Genomic DNA, 17,590 nt, shown 5'->3' on the forward strand with positions numbered 1-17,590 from the left:
CTTCATCCTGCAGGATTCCTAAGCAATATCTTCTTGGTCCAGAAGAAGGACAAGGGTTTTCGCCCAGTGATAAATTTGCGGGAATTCAACGAGTGGCTGGTCTACCGCCACTTCAAAATGGAGGGGATTCATCTCTTACGAGATATTCTCCTCCAAGGGGACTGGATGGCGCGCCTGGATTTGAAGGGCGCTTATCTCACGGTTCCCATCTTTGCACCACACCGACGATTCCTTCAGTTCCTTTGGGACGGGGAGGTCTTCGAGTTTCAGGCTCTCCCTTTTGGCCTATCATCGGCCCCTTGGTGTTTTACGAAACTCCTTCGGCCGGTGGTGGAGACCCTCCGCGAACGGGGAGTCCGACTAATCATATATCTGGACGATATACTGCTGTTGGATCAGTCACCGATCCGGCTCAGGTCCAACTTGAACATGACTATTGCTCTATTGCAAGACCTGGGTTTTGTGCTGAACACCCAGAAATCAGAATTCCTCCCGACCAGACAGATCACTTTTCTAGGTTTCCTGATAGACTCGGAGACGGCATCTCTCAGCCTTCCTCAACAGAAGGTGTCCAAGATCCGCAAGGAGCTTTCCCAAGTTCTGAAGAAGGACAGGATATCCCTTCGGCAGTTGGCCCGCATCGTGGGACTGCTCTCCTCATCGATCCAGGCGATCTTTCCGGGTCCCCTGCACTACCGAGCCCTCCAGCGGTTGAAAGCACAGCACCTCAGGAAGGGGCTGACGTGCTCCGAACTCATCTCTCTCACAGAGGAGACAAGGACGGAGATTCGGTAGTGGATCGAGCACATGAGTGCGTGGAATGGGAGAGCGATTTTCGGATCCAGCCCGGACCTGATCATCGAATCGGATGCCAGCAGGTCAGGTTGGGGCGCACGCTGTGGCGACGTTACCATGGGGGGTCGTTGGACGCAGGAGGAGTTGCTACTCCACATCAACTGCTTGGAGCTACTAGCGGGCTCGTTTGCAGTGAGGTCCCTGACTCAACATCGAGTTTCGTGCTGTATTCTGTTACGCATGGACAATGTGTCAGCAGTGCAGTATATCAATCGCCTGGGCGGTCCTCGGTCGCGTGCGCTAGCAAATCTGGCGAAGGACTTCTGGCACTATTGCCTAGAGAGACAGATATCAGTGTCAGCGGAATACCTTCCGGGCACTCAGAATTCGATTGCGGACTGGCACTCCAGGAACTTCCAGGACTTCAGCGACTGGCGACTGGAACGTTCAATCTTCCAGGCGTTGATGGCCAGGTGGGGTCCATGCTCGATAGACCTGTTCGCATCTCGACTCAATCGACAGCTCCCGAGGTTCGTGAGCTGGAGGCCGGACCCGGAGGCCTCGGCGATCGATGCCTTCTTACAGGACTGGACACGGGAACTGGCATATGCATTTCCCCCCTTTCTCATGATTCCACGTGTGGCAGCTCAGGTCCGCAGACAACGGGCTTCCATGGTCCTGGTGACTCCCTTCTGGCGAGCCCAGGCGTGGTTTCCCTCTCTATTGGAACTGTCATGGGACTGTCCGATTCGACTACCCTTGTTCCCTTCGTTGCTCTCGGACCCTCAGGGGGAGCCTCACCCCCTGGTGATTCGAGAGACCCTGCATCTCATGGCATGGAGGATTTCAGGGGACGTTGGCAGGACGGACGCCTTTCGGCGGACGCTGAGGACCTCATCCTTGGAGCCTGGGCTCCAGGAACTGTCAAGAGGTACCGCTCGGCTTGGCAGCGGTGGCGTCGTTGGTGTCTGGGAAGACACGCCGATCCCGTGGGGGCGGACGTTAGCCACATCCTAAATTTCTTGGCTGAATTGCATCGGTCGGGTTTGGCCTATCGATCTATTAACTCTTTCAGATCTGCCATTTCGGCGGGGCATGCCCACTTCGATGGGAAACCGGCGGGCGAGCACCCCTGGGTCTGCAAACTGATGAGAGGTGTTAGACTGGCTAAGCCCCCGGAACCCAGGTATGAAGGTCTCTGGGACGTTAACATTGTTCTGCATTTCCTCTCCTCCTGGGGGGATAATCAGTATCTTTCTAGGAAAGAACTGTCAGCCAAACTGGCGATCCTTTTGTGTCTGGTCTCGTGCAAGCGTGTTTCGGATGTGAGGGCGCTGGATATCACATCTCGAATGTTTACTCCGGAAGGGGTCACATTTACGGTGACAAGAAGGACCAAGACCGATATCAGATCGGTGTCGTATCCCTTTTTTCCGGACCAACCCAAGCTCTGCGTGGTACGATGTCTCAAATCTTACGAGGACATGACGTTGGAATATCGCCCTCCTGGGGAGCGACAACTCCTTATTGCCTTGCAGAAACCCTTTAAACCGGTTTCCTCTCCAACCATCGCCAGGTGGGTCCGTTGGATCATGACCGAGCGTGGACGTGACCAGATTTGGAGCCCACTCCACAAGGGGGGCAATGGCCTCTAAGGCGGTGCAGGTGGGCGGTCGGCTGGAGGACATCATGGCGGCAGCGGATTGGTCCTCGGAGTCTACGTTCAAAAAATATTACTTCAAGCCCATCTATGGCGCAGCAGAACTGGTGGTGGATAAGCTTTAAACATGCATAATCCTCGCCTCCGTCCTGACATAGAATGAAAAATTTCCTAGCTAACGTAACGGAAAGTTTAAATTCTATTAAGGACAAGGAGGCGAGGATTATCCCACCCAAGACTCGCTGGTCTCACCCACCCGGATCTACGTACATCCAGTAAGTACCACCTTATGTTTACTTATGGGTTTTTTTCTGCTGCTGTGTGGTATTCATAGTTTGTAGAATGATTTGGTTCAAGTACAAAGTTTTCTCTTGGTAAAATGTTTTTTTCATCACTGCTCTTTGCTAGGAATTGTTGTACACCGTATCCTGATGCTTCCTGGAAAGGAAGAAGAACGAGATAACGGTTTGTTTTGTATTGATTTAGGACAAGATCAAAAGGATTAAGGAACGTCTCCGGGAGTTTTCCTCACAGAGAAGAAGAGGAAGCGGAAGGGACGTCAGCACTGGTTATACAGCGAGCACCATCTCCATTGGCCGGCTGTTACTATGGACACTGTGCCCCATGTGTTCATGGGAGATGTAGTTTGAAGTTTTGTTTTGGTTCCTACTTTGAATGTGCTGTCGAAATAAAGAGAAGAAAGGACTGCATAATCCTCGCCTCCTTGTCCTTAATAGAATTGAAACTTTCCGTTACGTTAGCTAGGAAATTTTTCATTTCACTTTCAGTCGATTTGTTTATCTTTCCCAACAACATCTATAGAACTGGCTTTTCACAAATGCTTTTGCTGTGAATTTATGTCAGTGACCTTATGTAGTACTTACATTTCTGCTGCTCAGCCAGTATGCATGTGTGTGTGTATGGATCCTTGGAATGTTTGATGACTGTGTGGAATGTTGGGGTGCCTGGTGGACTGGAAGAATGACAGTTGGAGAGGGTGGGCTGAGCAGCGATGATGCAGCTCCTGGTGGGGCTCTGAATTAGCTATGAACTAGCCTTCATCTTATCACCATCTCATGTACTTGTAACTACCATCTTGGAACTACAAATAAACCACTACTTTTACTGACCTTGTGACTACGATTATACCTTACAACACCTTATCATCACGGTTTATGTACTGTAATTGCTATTCTGTAAAATGTTTCTTACCGAAATTATGTTTCTGCTAAATCAATAAATAAGACTTTCAATTGTTATGACCACCGTTATGATTGGCTTTTTTCCATGGGACAACAGATTGTCAGACCGTTTCGCCCATGCTGGAGGATTTACAGGCACTCTTTGTGACAAATACTGCTTGTTGTCCCTAGAACCTAAAGAAGCGTGTGCTACTGTGAGCTCACTGAAAGCCAAGAACATAATTTGTAGGTTGTGACTCTGAAGAGGTAGTGATGGTGAGAAGTCAAGTTTTAAATGTTCAGGCTATGTCATAAGTTATAAAAAGCCTAAGACTTTCATTCACTATTAAATATGCCTTTTTTAGTGAGAGCAAGTCATGTTAAAAACAGCAATGCTGATATTTTGGCTCACTGAGATGTGCAGAGCAGTGACACTAGGCACATTAACTGTAACTGTGGTCGTAGGTCAATGCGTTGTGTAACTGTGCCGGTTGTGGTGTTTAACCTGGGACTGGGTGCTGTAAGTCCTACTGTCTCATGTGGGTGCCTGTGTGGAGCAGCTGTATCAGTCAGTCAATGGTCCATAAGATTGTGTCAGGAAGAGAAGAGTCTGAGTCCTCTTGACACTTCCACATTTCTGTTCCTCTGGAAGTAGGACCGCAGGCTGTCGCCAGGGTCGGCTCCTCCGTAATGGCAAAAAATATTATCTATTTAGTTTCCGCTGACTTACTGACCCGATGTCAGTGTAGGGTGGGTGGGGCCGGACCATGTCAGGGGGGGGGGGGGGGGGAGTGATGGGCACTGTAAAGTGAGCATGTCGGTTTGGTTGGCCCAGACCTCTCAGACCAGTCCTGGTGCTGCTCTCATGCTAGGAATAGCATGAGAGCAGTGCTGGGATTGGGTGGGGGGAGCCTGTGCCTCAGAGGCTGCCGGGAGGAGGACCGGAGAAGAGCACCTCGGCAGCAGTGTCGACAGGTACAGGTTTTGTATTATTTATTATTCCCCTAATTTCCCGTCCTCCCCACCTGCCTTACCCCGGCCCCACTTTAGCTATCCGGCCTCTGCCACTGGCTGCCGCGCCGTACGTATGTATATTGTGTTTATATACTGCGAACCCAGCCAAAATGCAGCAGACTACTTGCAGGATGTAACCCTATTGGCACGAGTCACCAAGCATCAGCCTGGCAACGTCACAGACCTCTGGTCTCATCAACATTTCACAGTTTCTGCAGCTATTCTCGCGGTCCAGCAGCTGGGCCTTAGTTTGAGCTGCTATAGAAGTTTCTCAGCATGCAGAGCAGCCCACGTCCTCCTCTCTACTTTTTAGCAATGCAAATTTTCTGTGCAGTCTTTCGAGTCTTATCCCAAGTGAAGGGTGGGGACAACCAGTCCCTGGTGGTAACCTTCGCTGGCCGAGTGCAGTTTCTTCTGCGCAACACATTGGACCCATTTTCTGGATTTGCAGGATCAGCTTCTATCCTCAGATGTTTGTTCAAGGATATTTCAAGAATAGTTAAATACATTGATTTAGGGAGGTTCTATTCAAGTAACTCACAATTAACTTATTCAAAAAACAATTCAATCAATTTATCAATGAGTAAATCATTAAGAAAAGAATTACATAAAACACAGGTGTATGTATTAAAAAAATTATTTAGTATTGATTCAAGTTTGTTCAACTATACAGGGTACATAAAAAACAACACAAAGTAGACAGAAGTAAGGATTAAATGAGATTAAATATCCTTCAGTTACAGTTGTGGACACCTTTTCACAAAATGTTTTTTAAGGCAATTTGAAGAGTTTACACAAAGCAAACATTGCCTACAGGACATTGAGGTAGTGAATAGGTGTAATAGTCGACGTTTCGGTCTAATAATGTCTCTGTCCGTTAGACCATCTTCAGGACTTTGAGTATGTCCATTAAAAAAGACCCTTCACATTAGGTAGTGATTCTATTTGGTATTTTAGAACCACAATTTATTTGAGGACAACAGTTCATTGATTACAGCATAAAGTAATCGTAGGTACTTAAAGCAAGGACCGAGTTGTTCTCGGGCCCCTTAGAGTGAAATCAGATAACAAATCTGTATTACAATGCAATGCTGAGAAGTTCAAACAGTTCACGCTCACGTAGCAGTCGGCGACTCATTGGATACATATATACTGCGAGACCACCAGCTTAGAGGACCTAACTTGATGTACACGGCAACCCTCATATACACACACACACACACATAACACACAAATATATCTCACATTTATACACATGTGCCTCTCACCTCGGACGGGGTAGGAAGCACTATATAAATGCAATTACAATACAATACACTATAGATAAGTGAGAAGAGATAGTGACAGACTAAACCGATTTAAGAAAGTTTGGTCATTATTAGCGGGATTGGCCCGTATTTGCAGTGTGTAGAGTTACAAAATCTCCCAGATTTGGACTTTGCATTTTGTTAACATTGCACATCCATGGACAGAGTTTTATATATATACCCCCACCACAATTTAGATTGTGTGTTGTAGCCACTCCTTCTAACTTCGCTGCCATCACCACCCAAGTGGTTCCATGCCTGCCGGTCTTGACAACCACCTCACACTGTTTGTATTCCCCTGACCACACTTCTTACCTTTTGTAGGAAGAGGTTTCAACTGCTGTACTCAGTATTGTCTGGTACAGGGTGTTAAACCGTGTGCCATGAAATCCAGTGCAAATCGGCCAGGTGGGTCTAACCGTTCCATGGACGAAGTCAGGAAAGGTCGCCTGTTTCACAAAAGCCCAATTTCCAAATTGTGACCGACATTACGGGAGTAGCTACATCCCTCGCCCACCTGTAGCCAGAAGTCACCATTCACAGCTTCGTGCATTAGCTCACAAGAGCCATCAGCCATTCCAAGGATTGAGTATGGGGACGGTATCCATCCATGGTAGGTGGGGTATCCCTTTGGATGGACAACATCTCCAGCAGAAGGGAGTCTCCACCTGTTAGCAACTTCACTCACAAAATCATGCCGAGTCTGTCCCAGAGGAAGAAGGACCTGTGCCTCACCTGTGAAAGAAATATACACCTTAAAACATCCATCTAAAAATGATGAAATCAGGAGGAGGGTGACAAAGAGTGACATCACCAGTGTCTTTCAGTCCTAAACACACCCTAAAGTTTCTTTTTAACAGTTAGACAAGGAGTAGGTGTGGGTCTCAATGTGTGACAGTTAGACCCTGAGAATACAATAGAGCTTCTGCTTTGCAGTAAGTGTTCCATAAAATAAATTATAATACAACTCTGTTAAGTATTACCTCCTTTGTATTCACCTGCTGTGCTTCAGGCGGTCTGCTTGGGCACAGTAAGAAGTGTTTTGTACGTAGGCGTAGGCGCGCCTGTGTTTGTAATGCTTGTGACAGCTGATAGATCCACTGGATTAACAACTCATCATCTATTTATTGTGCCACCCAGAACAATACTGGGTGAGGCCTAGCACGCCGCAGCCCCTGGGCATCCCTTGTTGTCAGCATTGCACCTGCCATAGTAACAGTGTACCTGGGGGTATACAACCAGTATATCAAGTACCAAGTCTGTTTGTACAAATATACAGTGATCAGAATAATGACTGCCATAATATTGTGAAGGGAAGTATGTAGAGGCAGGTATAGATTTACTGTACATAATTCTTAATATTCATATGCCTTGATGCATTTTACATATGCCTTGATGCATTTTACAAATGCCTTGATGCATTTTACATATGCCTTGATGCATTTTACATATGCCTTGATGCATTTTACATATGCCTTGATGCATTTTACATATGCCTTGATAGCATTTTTTGCAAGATGTTCATGAGCTCTTTGGTACCAGAAAGTGCCACGGTGGGCTGAACAGAAGGGATTGCTGTTAGGACCACAGTCCCTTCAATTAGGATTTAGGGCACTTAAAATATGGGATGGAGACTGCTAGGTTTAGAACTCGAGGATCCTGGAAGTGGATCCTAAAACTCTGGTGGTTAGGGCATATTGTACCTCTTATGATTGTGAGTGCATCGTGCTGTGCATGCCTGTGAGTAGGCTGTGCTTGATGCCTGGGGACCAATCTTGTTGATGATGCCCCTGTGAGTGGGATGTGCTATTTAAGCCTGCACGTGGGATGAGCTGTTGATCTCTGCAAATGAATATTGTTATTGATTCTGGCACGTGGGTAGTTCTGTCTCTGTGAATGTTTTGCTCATGATATGGATGCCTGTGGGTGGGATGTGCGGATTGTTTATACCTGTGAAGGCACATTGTTATTGATGCTGGTGTTGGGAAGAACATCCCTCTGCCTGCACCCCGGCCCTGTGCTCGACTACAAGCATAGTCGTAGTATGTCTGTGTAGGTTTTTGGTTCCACTTCTGAAGGGTTTGAGCAGGCCACGGTGTGGTTGTATTTTTAGACTGTACTGTCTTGATGATGTTGAGTTGGGTCTGTTGTGGTTGTACATTTAGCGTGGGATGGGCTGTTGTTGTGGGGTGTAAGCTGGTCATGATGTTATTATGAGCTGGTCAGTGCCGCTGAGGTTGTTTTGCTAGATGTTGTCTTTGAGGTTTGAGTGGTCACACCTCACAAGTGGGTTGAAATTCTGAGCATGCTGTATGTGGACAGAGTTAGTCCAGAAGCGCAGGCAGCCACGCGTTTATGGTCCAGGCTTATTAAATAAATGACTCCCGACCTTTACCCCCCACATTGATTTAACCACCAATCAATGGCGCTGGCCCAGTTTAATCCATTAATTATGGACACCAGCAGCATACATCTGTCTTCTAGTATTGGTGCCTGTGCACAGGACAACAGCTGGAAAGCTGACGGACATTGAGATCCTGGAGGAAGCTACAGCTGTAAGAGAGCAGACATAATGAAAACTGAAGTTCTACTAAAGAAATCAGAACGCACTTTGGCTTGCTCAATCCTCCAATATTATTTTTATTGTAAAACCTGATCCCTCATTCTAGTCGGTTTTCTAGGGCTTTAAAAGTACATTAAATCTACTTTCATTCACAGGCATAAAATGGAAAGCGGGCTTGCACTATGCAGTCAGAGGGAAGCCGCAAATGAGGTGACTGCTGCAGAGCTTTCCACCACTGGTGTTCTACCTGAGGTCTGTGTTGCCCTGCACTGTGATGATGCTAATATGACTGATGGGTGTTTGTGTATCTCTGCACTCTGAACACTATGCAGCAGCCGGATGTTGCAGGTACCTAAGATCTCCCCCGGGCCTCCACCGTCCAGGCACTGCATCCCTGTGTGATGGTGTGCAGCTGCTGTCTAACTGTGATCAACTCTATGGACACTGTTATTGTAATTATTAATTAGCAGCTATTTAGGGCACAATCCGCCGTTAGTATGGCAAGGTATTGTGCTCCAGTGGTATGGTGTGGGTACCCGATGCCAACCTGGTTGGTCCAGAAGCAAGACAATGCACTCCAGTGCAATGCTTGGAGTACTTAGTCAAAAACAGCTGGTTTATCTCCATCTTTACATCCTCCTACGTCAGAAGGGCTGAATGATAAAGAAGGTCATGCATGGTTTATCAGATACCTTTGGACAAGATGCCCAAGGATGATGTGGCCCAGCAAAGCTCTGGGAGAGGCAGGCACCTGATCCTTCCCTGCTAAGAAGCTTGCATATGCTTTTTATTGGCTTTGCAAGTATGTATTGAGCATTATAAATACACAGCATGTTCAAACGTTATGCATTACTGGCAGAATACAGACTAGCTCATTGAAGCACTTATTAAAGTTAACATTGAAACACATGCACAATCATACCATTGTGTACATGTGATCACTTGGTAATGTGTCAAGGGCATGTGGGCTGAATGTTGTGATGCTCTGCTTACAAGGCATGCCCCACAGAGTTAGGTCTTCAAGCAGAAATGAACCAATAGTTGATGCGAGCTGACCTACTGCCCCATGTTGTATGTTGTACTGGTCAGAAGCAAAGTGTGAATGGCGCGTCTGCAGCCCAAGGATTGAAGCGGGCTGCCTAATAGCTCAACTAAGAAATGTATATTGTTTGTAAAAGCAGAAGGTCTTGGCTAACGCCAGGCTGAAACTGACAAGTCAACTTTTGTTAAAATAGGGATTAAATACCCAGAGCTCTGTAATACATTGTTTGTACATAAACTACGACTGTACTGTGCTTTCAGTCGATCTGTCAATCCACAGTCACCTATTTTCTGCTCCCTCAACTCCTGTGTTTTTCAAAATGTTTAGTTGATTCTTTTTTTCCATTTGGTGTTTTTGTGAAACTGGAGGTATGCAAATTCTTATGTCTGCTGTCATGGTCTAGCCAGCTGTGAAACATTCCGAAATATCTTGGTTGTCCCATTTGTTATTTTCTTTTAAATCTAATGCTAATTAAATATTAAATGTGATCAGTGTATAATTTGCAGCAGGCCAAAGCTTTCTTAAGAGCCCACTGCAAGTGCTCCCAAATGCCAGAGTTGCGGCGTATAAATGCAGCTTAGTTTTGATTCAACCCGATGCTTCTTTCTTCCACTGCCCTATACTTAATGTCTCCTTATCACTCTCTTGCAAGTTATTTTCTTAACCCTGATTTCCCCCTTTGCCACTCTTTTCCTATCTGTACAAATTGGGTTATTATTTGGGGCAGTAACTGCTCACTTCGAGTAATATTCACAATCCATTTCAGGGAGACCCACTAAAGTCACTAAATAAACGTGCGCTAAATCCCCCACAAGGCCCAATTGCACAGGCTTAGAGGCAATATGTAAAGTATTTATGCAGTACCAAAACAGTAATAAAGTTGAAATGCAAAACCATGAACATCCCAAACCAAATTAGAAAAATAGAGTTACATTTAATAAACAAAATGACACTAAATGACACAAATCGATAAAAAGAACTGAAGATGTGAATGTTTGAAGTTTTAAGTAGGAAGTGTGCCAAGAAGCACAAAGTCCCAATGATAGCCAATGGTTGTTGTAGATCGGGACTTAGGTGCAATTTGACGCTGACCGCGATGAAGAGAAGATCAGATACACCAACCAGGTGCATCTTGGTCAAAGATTTTACGTTCCGTCTTTAGTCTTTTAAGTTCCAACCCAGCCCAGGAGTTCACTTCTAAAGCCCCCAGGACCTCAGGGGAGGCACTTAGAGACTAACAGGGTGTCAGGCAGAGGCGAGCAGCAGGGTTCAATCCATGTCCAAATGCCACTGGTCTGCTGGGTAGTTGCAAGAAAGGCCTCTTGTAACTTTTCTGTACACCTGTATCTCGAACAGGTCGTCAGACTACTGCCCCTTCAAGTCCCCTTCTTTGTCCTCTGTAGAAGAGGGAACAGATCCAGTCTTTCGTGGCTCTTCTCAGGCCACAGACAGCAGTCTCAGTCCCCTTCTATCCTTCCCCAGGTCCAGGACTATTTGGAAATTGGTGCCTGGAGATGGCACATTTAGTGGGTGAGAACGACTCCTGGGAACACCCTAACCAAAGGGGTATTAGTTCACCCCCTTTTCACACTTGTACAAATGTTAATTTACATGCTGGCAGATGTGGGTGAGCAAATGCAAATGTAAAAGTACAATAAGGAGTATACCATTTTAATCAAGTTAAAAGGAGGAACAGAGGCACTTTACGACTGATTAGCAGGGGTAGAGTGCACAGAGTTCTACAGCCAGCAAAAAGTCAGAGCAAAAATCTGGGGGTACATCACACAAAAGATTTTCATTCGTACACTATCTTCACTATCGTTTTATTTTTATTTCTCCTTCCTTTTTCTGCCTTTCCCTCTCTTACTCTGGGTCCAAGCCTGGTGAGGGAAAAATAAGTCTTGATCCCCCAAATTAAAGGCCAGTGTACCACCTTCAACCACCTGCAGAAATTAAGCACTTGCATTTATTTGATGAAGCCGAATTGGGTTAAATCTTGTTATTGTGAGAGATTACCTCATACCCCCCCCCCCCCAGAAGGATGAAAGGGTATGCCTGTGACCTGTGTTTCAAATGGGGCATTTGCTTAATGATGCTGCATCAGATCTCAAAATCCCAGCTGACCCCAGCACCTAAAATTAATTCTAACATGCAGGACTAGGGAAAAGAGAAATATGTTTTCTGTAAATGTGATGGCTCCTTGAATGGATCAAGAGTCAGCCAAAACCTGTGATTGTAATATATGTTAAATTTTCACATAAGTGGTTTGAAGTGCGTGAACATGAGTTAGTCACCTATACAATTCTGAGTCCGCGTCAAAAGGTCTCCAGAACAGGGGGGGGTTTAAACTCCATTTTAAAAGTAAAAAGACAAGAGGTGGTTTTTAGAGGATTGTGAATATTCGCTCATTAGCAGTGGAATTCTAACATCTGTACCCGAAATGCAATCCATGCACTTTTCTCTCTTCACTAATTAACCCTTGTTCGCTTCCAAGATTAAAGGCTGAAAATCACAAACTGAGGCTTGATACTTTTTTAAAGTTTTACATCATTGCCAGGTAGCCCTTGTGTGTCTTGTGTGGCACCTTTAGCCAGTCCTTGCATCTCAGGAACTACGATGCCGCAAACTGGGACCTGGCGTTTTTGGGAGTTTTTTTAGCGCTGTAAATAGAGACCAAATATCCCATCAAGCAAAACATTGGTATCTTAAAAGCCAGGATTGCTTGAGGAGTCATGCATGACTTAAGAACACTTGGACACTAGATTTGTACTTTTTATTAAGTGTTCTAGTCCATTTCCAATACTGCTACATGAGATTGTGGGATTAAGTAACTGTGTGTGCAGCTGGCATGGGCGTTCTGGAGATATTGCTTTACTTATGGTGGAAGGCACCCAGGGCACATGGGGTTACTTGTCGCAAAAGTTGTGTCCCTGGCATATTGGAGATAATGCTTTTTATAAGAAGGTGTGTATTGCAAATTTCTGGTGATAACATATTACATACCACAGGCAGTAATAGACATATGGGGCAACCAAGATATATGGGGACATCCCTTGCAAAATCCTGGCATATTGCATGTCATTCCTGACATATGGAGCACACCCATGACACAATCCTGCCCTGATAAACTGGTTGTAATTCTTGACATATGAGGAATGCACGGGGCAACGCTTTGGTCCTGGTATTTTGCAGGGTATACCTGGCATGTGGAGTGAACTCCAGTACACGCTGAGAGCGCGGGATTTTTTCACGAGTGCTCATTTAGACTCTATTGCCTTTTTAGTAATTTTCTGTGGCAGTCTTGCTGTAAAATGCACTACTTAGCCACACTTTCTTAGGAAAAAATCGTTTATGGGCCAAGAGGTAAATAAAATCGGTTAAACCTCACAAGTAGACGCCACACTCCCGTTTTATCTGCAACTCTTTCCAATGTATATTAAAATTCGGGTCATATGGCCCGGGCACCAACATTAATGTTGTTCACCTAGCAATGCCATGCTTGGGCGCGAAGTACTAACACTGCAAAGTAAGCTTTTAATGGTAAGAACTGAGGGAAGAGCAGGTGGATGTTGGGTGGTCTTCTGTGTATAGTGACCCCAGGAACCTGCATGGTCTATGGTGGGTTGTCGCATTTAAAATAAAGAAAGACTAGAACTCCCAGAATGCACTAATAAGTCAGAGCAAAGCCAGGGGGTGTACACGTGGTGTCCTGGTGATATGAGCCACGTGGCCACTCTATGGCTGCCCAGTAATGCGCGCCAGGAAACTGCTGGATTCGTTCTTCCGGCGTGCAATGAACTCTTAGCAGAGGGGGCCTGGGCTTCCAGAGACGCCTCGTTCACCCTGGTGTGGCTCCGGCCGGGAGCGGCCTGCGCCGCGCCCAGGGCACACTCTGCCTCCATTTGAAAGCGCCAGGAGGCCTCTGGAGGGCAGGCAGCGTGTCACTGGGGCTGGCTGGAGGAGTTTGTGTTTACATCTGCATATGTGTTTCAGACAACTATCGCAGTATGCTGGGATGTCCATATGGGCCAGAAGGCACGACGCTGCAATGGCTGTTAGAATAGGCTACGTGGCGTAGGCAGTAAGAGGTGACAGGTTTAAAGTGGATCTGAGATAGCAGGTAGGTCACGACCAGTCAGTGGCAGCCATGGCCTGCCGGCACGCGCTGGGGTAGAAGCTTGTAATACATTGGATTTCTGTGTTCCTTCCTCCCGGCGTTGTCGCGCTTCGTGAGGAACAGATGGGCCGTGATGCTGCGGAGAGGGCGAGGGCTCTGTGTGGGAGACCGGCTTCTCTGCATCATCCCCATCGCACAGACACCCCCTCGCCTCGAGGCTGTCCTTTCCTCGTGCGCACGGTGCCTGCTCGGCGCCTGCCCCTGATTGGCCGCCTCCCTCCTGCTCTCCGGTGCGTGGGTCTGTGCGAGGGCTCCCGACGTCTGCCCACACAGCTGACATCAGGGAGGACCGGCGAGCTGCAGTGCAGGGAGCCGCTGCTTCAACTTCACCTCGGCTGCCTGTGAGCTGCCTGTGCCTGCGGACCCTGCTACCGCTACCCTGCTCGTGCCTGTTCACTCCGCCACCAGTGCCTGCTTCCCGTACTGCCTGTGCCTGTTGGCCGTGCTAACTGTGCCCTGCCTGTATCTTCTAACCGTACTGCCTGTGTGTGCTGCCTCTGTTCTGCTTGTGCCTGCTGCCCCTGTTCTGCCTGTGCCTGCTGCCCCGTTGGCTGTGACTGCTGACCTTGTCGCCTCTGCCCTGCACTTGCCTGCTCTCAGTGCCTGTAATCCGTGCTGCCTTGGTACTCTTGTTGCCTGCACATTGCCTGCTTCCTCTGCTGCCTGTGGCAGTTCATCATACCGCCGCTGCCTGTGACAGCTGACCTAGGGACTCTCCCTGTGCTGCCAGTGACTGCTACCCAAGTGCCTTCCAAGTGCCTGCTGACCTGGTGCTGCCTGTGCCTTCTGCCTGCTTCTCTCGCTGCCTGGAACCCTTCTCCGGACAATCTGATTGGAAATGGCAGTGAGTCGGATTTTGCTCCAGACGTGCCTCTGCCTGAGCGTGACTTCGTGCCTATGTTTCTCCGTGCACTATCGAGAGCCTGGAGGCAGCCACTGGAGAGGTAAGGCGCTATGTGCGGCAGGAGGGAGCTGAGTCCGGGTCACAGGCTCACGGGGAGTCTGACCAGCTTTCACGTGTGTTTAGCTGAAGAGATCAGTGTGCGTTTTTACAGCTGCAGGACCGTGTGGCAGAGCCTGCTTCGAGTTCTAAAAATAAGGAATAAACTCGAGTATCTGAACCTGAGATGCTTAGCTCCAAAATCTGCATCTTGCCTATTACACAGCCGTTAATCCAGTTTTACAATATATTAATACCATATTACGGCAACATTTACTGCCACGTGCGCGCTAGGTCAATATGCAATAAATAGTTGTATAACTATTTCATTTAAATGAATATTATCGCTGAAATTCACCAGTTATACTTGTCTCTGGTAACTATAAATCGTGCCCTAAGGTAACTCACCATCAAAGCTTTATTTCGATATACAGAATATCATAAAAGCACTTAAAAATATAAAACCACAATTCATAAGCATCGCATTTTTAAAAAGTACATTACAATAAAACCATTCATATTTCAATAAATAGTTTTAAAAACATATTAAACACTAGCAGCTTTGTAAGTATTTAAAACATTCCAACTAATACTAAGGTCATCTAATAGCCTTTGATCTAATCAGCCAGACCCAGCTCAGAAATTTGGCCACCCCACACACTAAGGTTGTATTGGTGTCAGCCTTAAGTATTCTGAGTGCAGAGGAATGATCCCTGGTTCCAAGCAGTAAACACACTGGTTTTAACCATTTCAGTCTGGGTTTTACATAGGCTGGGCATACAAAGAAGACATGAGGGATGTTTTCTGTGACACCTTCACAAATTGGACAGTCAGGTGAGGTTTGGTGCGGGGGCTTCCACTTGCACGTATAATCACGAAGGGGGAGGTTTCCCAGCCTAACCTGGATGAAAAGGGATCTATCTCTTGGTTTCTTGATGAAATCCAGGTAAGACTCCAAGCGAGGCTTTGATTTATGCTGCATAAACGCCTCAGTCAGCCTGCCTTGGTTTGGGTCCCTTAATTCTTGTTGTTCAACCCATTTCCGGTAGGCTCGTTTGGTTTCATCCTTAGATAGAGAAACCTCAAACTCCCAATCAGTTGGCAAGCCAGATTCAAGCAAAAGCTTCTTTATATTGCGAATCCAGCTAATTTTGTGAGCACCATAGAGATTCATAACTTCTTTCAAGCCATCTAAATTCTTTGAGAGTTCAGGGGTCCGCCATAACCTAACCCAATATAAAAGAGGATGTAACCTAGCTAAATCCTTAATGGAACGGCGACCCAGATCGCTCAATAGTGGTTTGATGGGAGTACCCCTTGGTAGCGATACCAGCTCCCTAAAGAACTTATTCTCAGAGGTAATCAGGGCGTCAAAACAATCAAAGCCTCACAGCTTTGCGCCCTAAAGGGCGCAGCCTACAGCTTTAGCAGCGTATATGTCCAAGGCAGGAGCGATGGGCTTAGAGATGGATGTGCGATGTTCTCGCCCTAATGCTCCGACTACCCTTTTGTGATTTAGTACCATTTTATCGATGTGAGGCTGCCACTTTAGATTATGCGAAATTCTGATACCCAGGTAGTCGAATTCATTTACGCGTTCCAGTGATACCCCATCTAAGGAGAGGGTGGATCTGGAAGACATTTTTTTTTTAAATTTTTACTTGGGTTAAGGTAACAATAACCATGCACAGTTTGTCAACAATGATATCAGTTGCAATGTTGCAGTGAAGTTATCAATAATATCATAGAACAAATAGTGGTGAAATATGTGGGTAGTTAACTGTGCATGGCGAGGGCACAAGTTACCAGAAATAGCTATAACTGGTGAATTTCAGTATTTTTTTGAGTTTAAAATGTTATGTTGTCACTGAAATGTTCACCTAACTATAACGTCACTTTATTCTTTAAAAAAAAAATAAAAATTGAATTTATAGGTGGTATTTAATATAAATGAATGTTATTACCATATGTAAAGCCAACTTTCCGCAGGTGGTAACGGGCAACTTGTGTTGGCCGCAGGGCCTGGCTTATGGCCAGGCCCTGTGTCCAACCCATTGGTGCAGTTCCCTTCCCCAAGCCACTTTGAGCCCCGAGGACTCAATTCAGGAACATTTTTTTTTTTTATTAAGGGTAAGAGGCACCCGGCCCTCCTCCCCAAGACGCTAAGGGCCTCAAGCATCCCATCCTCTGTAAGCTTTTTTTTTTTTTTAATTAAGGGGAGGCAGTGTGCGCAGCCCTCCTCCCTGATACACTAAGGGAACCAGGGACCCCAACCCCGGGGACTTTTTAAATATTAAGTGGAGAGGGCACATGGCCCCCATCCCGAGACAATAGTAGCCACTGGGGCCAAAGTATAAACAAAAGAGGGGATGTTCCCCTTCGCCAAGGTCCAGTACAGCCTGGGGACTCCATCCCCCAAGACCTGTAAAGGGGGGGGGGGGGAGAATCTGTATGGGCCCTGGGGACCACATGTCCCAGGGTTGATACTTAAATATTGGGGAGGGGAGCACGGTCCCCCTCCAAGACTATAATGCCCTCGGGGACCGGGCCTCGGGCACCTGTGGTCGGGTGCCTGGTGTCCACGCAGGGCACTCAACAAACAATACATTGGTGCCACAGGTGAAGCTCCAGGGTCCCTGTGGCCCAAGTCGGCTCCCCACATGTACCCATCCTGGATGCTGTGGGAGGCAGCATTGCATCCACCTGGTGGGAGAAGCTGTTTTTGTTTGTTCCTGCCACGCTGGAGCAATGTGTTTTTCCCTACCGTAAGAGCGTGGGCAGAGGAACAAAAGTGTGTTCCCACCTGCTGGGAGGGTTTGTAAAGCTTCTGCAGAGTAGGAGGAGACACGCCTTCCCTGCTCGTATTCCTGCTAGCAGGGAAGGCATGTCTGGTCCCACACAGCGGGAGCTC

At 46.8% G+C, this 17,590-nt stretch overlaps 1 protein-coding gene across 2 annotated transcripts in view; it reads left to right on the plus strand.

Moving 5' to 3' along the window:
• The window catches only part of NPDC1 (neural proliferation, differentiation and control 1), a 475,224-nt gene that overhangs the window by 356,958 nt on the left and 100,676 nt on the right, over positions 1 to 17,590 (plus strand). Inside the window, exon 1 of one of the 2 annotated variants that reach the window (XM_086921157.1) lies at positions 14,494 to 14,683. The exons of the other annotated variant lie outside the window; for it this stretch is intronic. Coding sequence (XP_086777283.1) covers positions 14,578 to 14,683 — 106 coding nt within the window. The 5' untranslated portion in view covers positions 14,494 to 14,577. Of the gene's footprint in view, positions 1 to 14,493; positions 14,684 to 17,590 lie in introns of those variants that run through there. 2 annotated transcript variants of the gene reach the window in all.

This window comes from Lissotriton vulgaris, chromosome 5 (genome assembly GCF_964263255.1).
Source record: "Lissotriton vulgaris chromosome 5, aLisVul1.2, whole genome shotgun sequence".
Lineage (NCBI taxonomy): Eukaryota > Metazoa > Chordata > Amphibia > Caudata > Salamandridae > Lissotriton > Lissotriton vulgaris.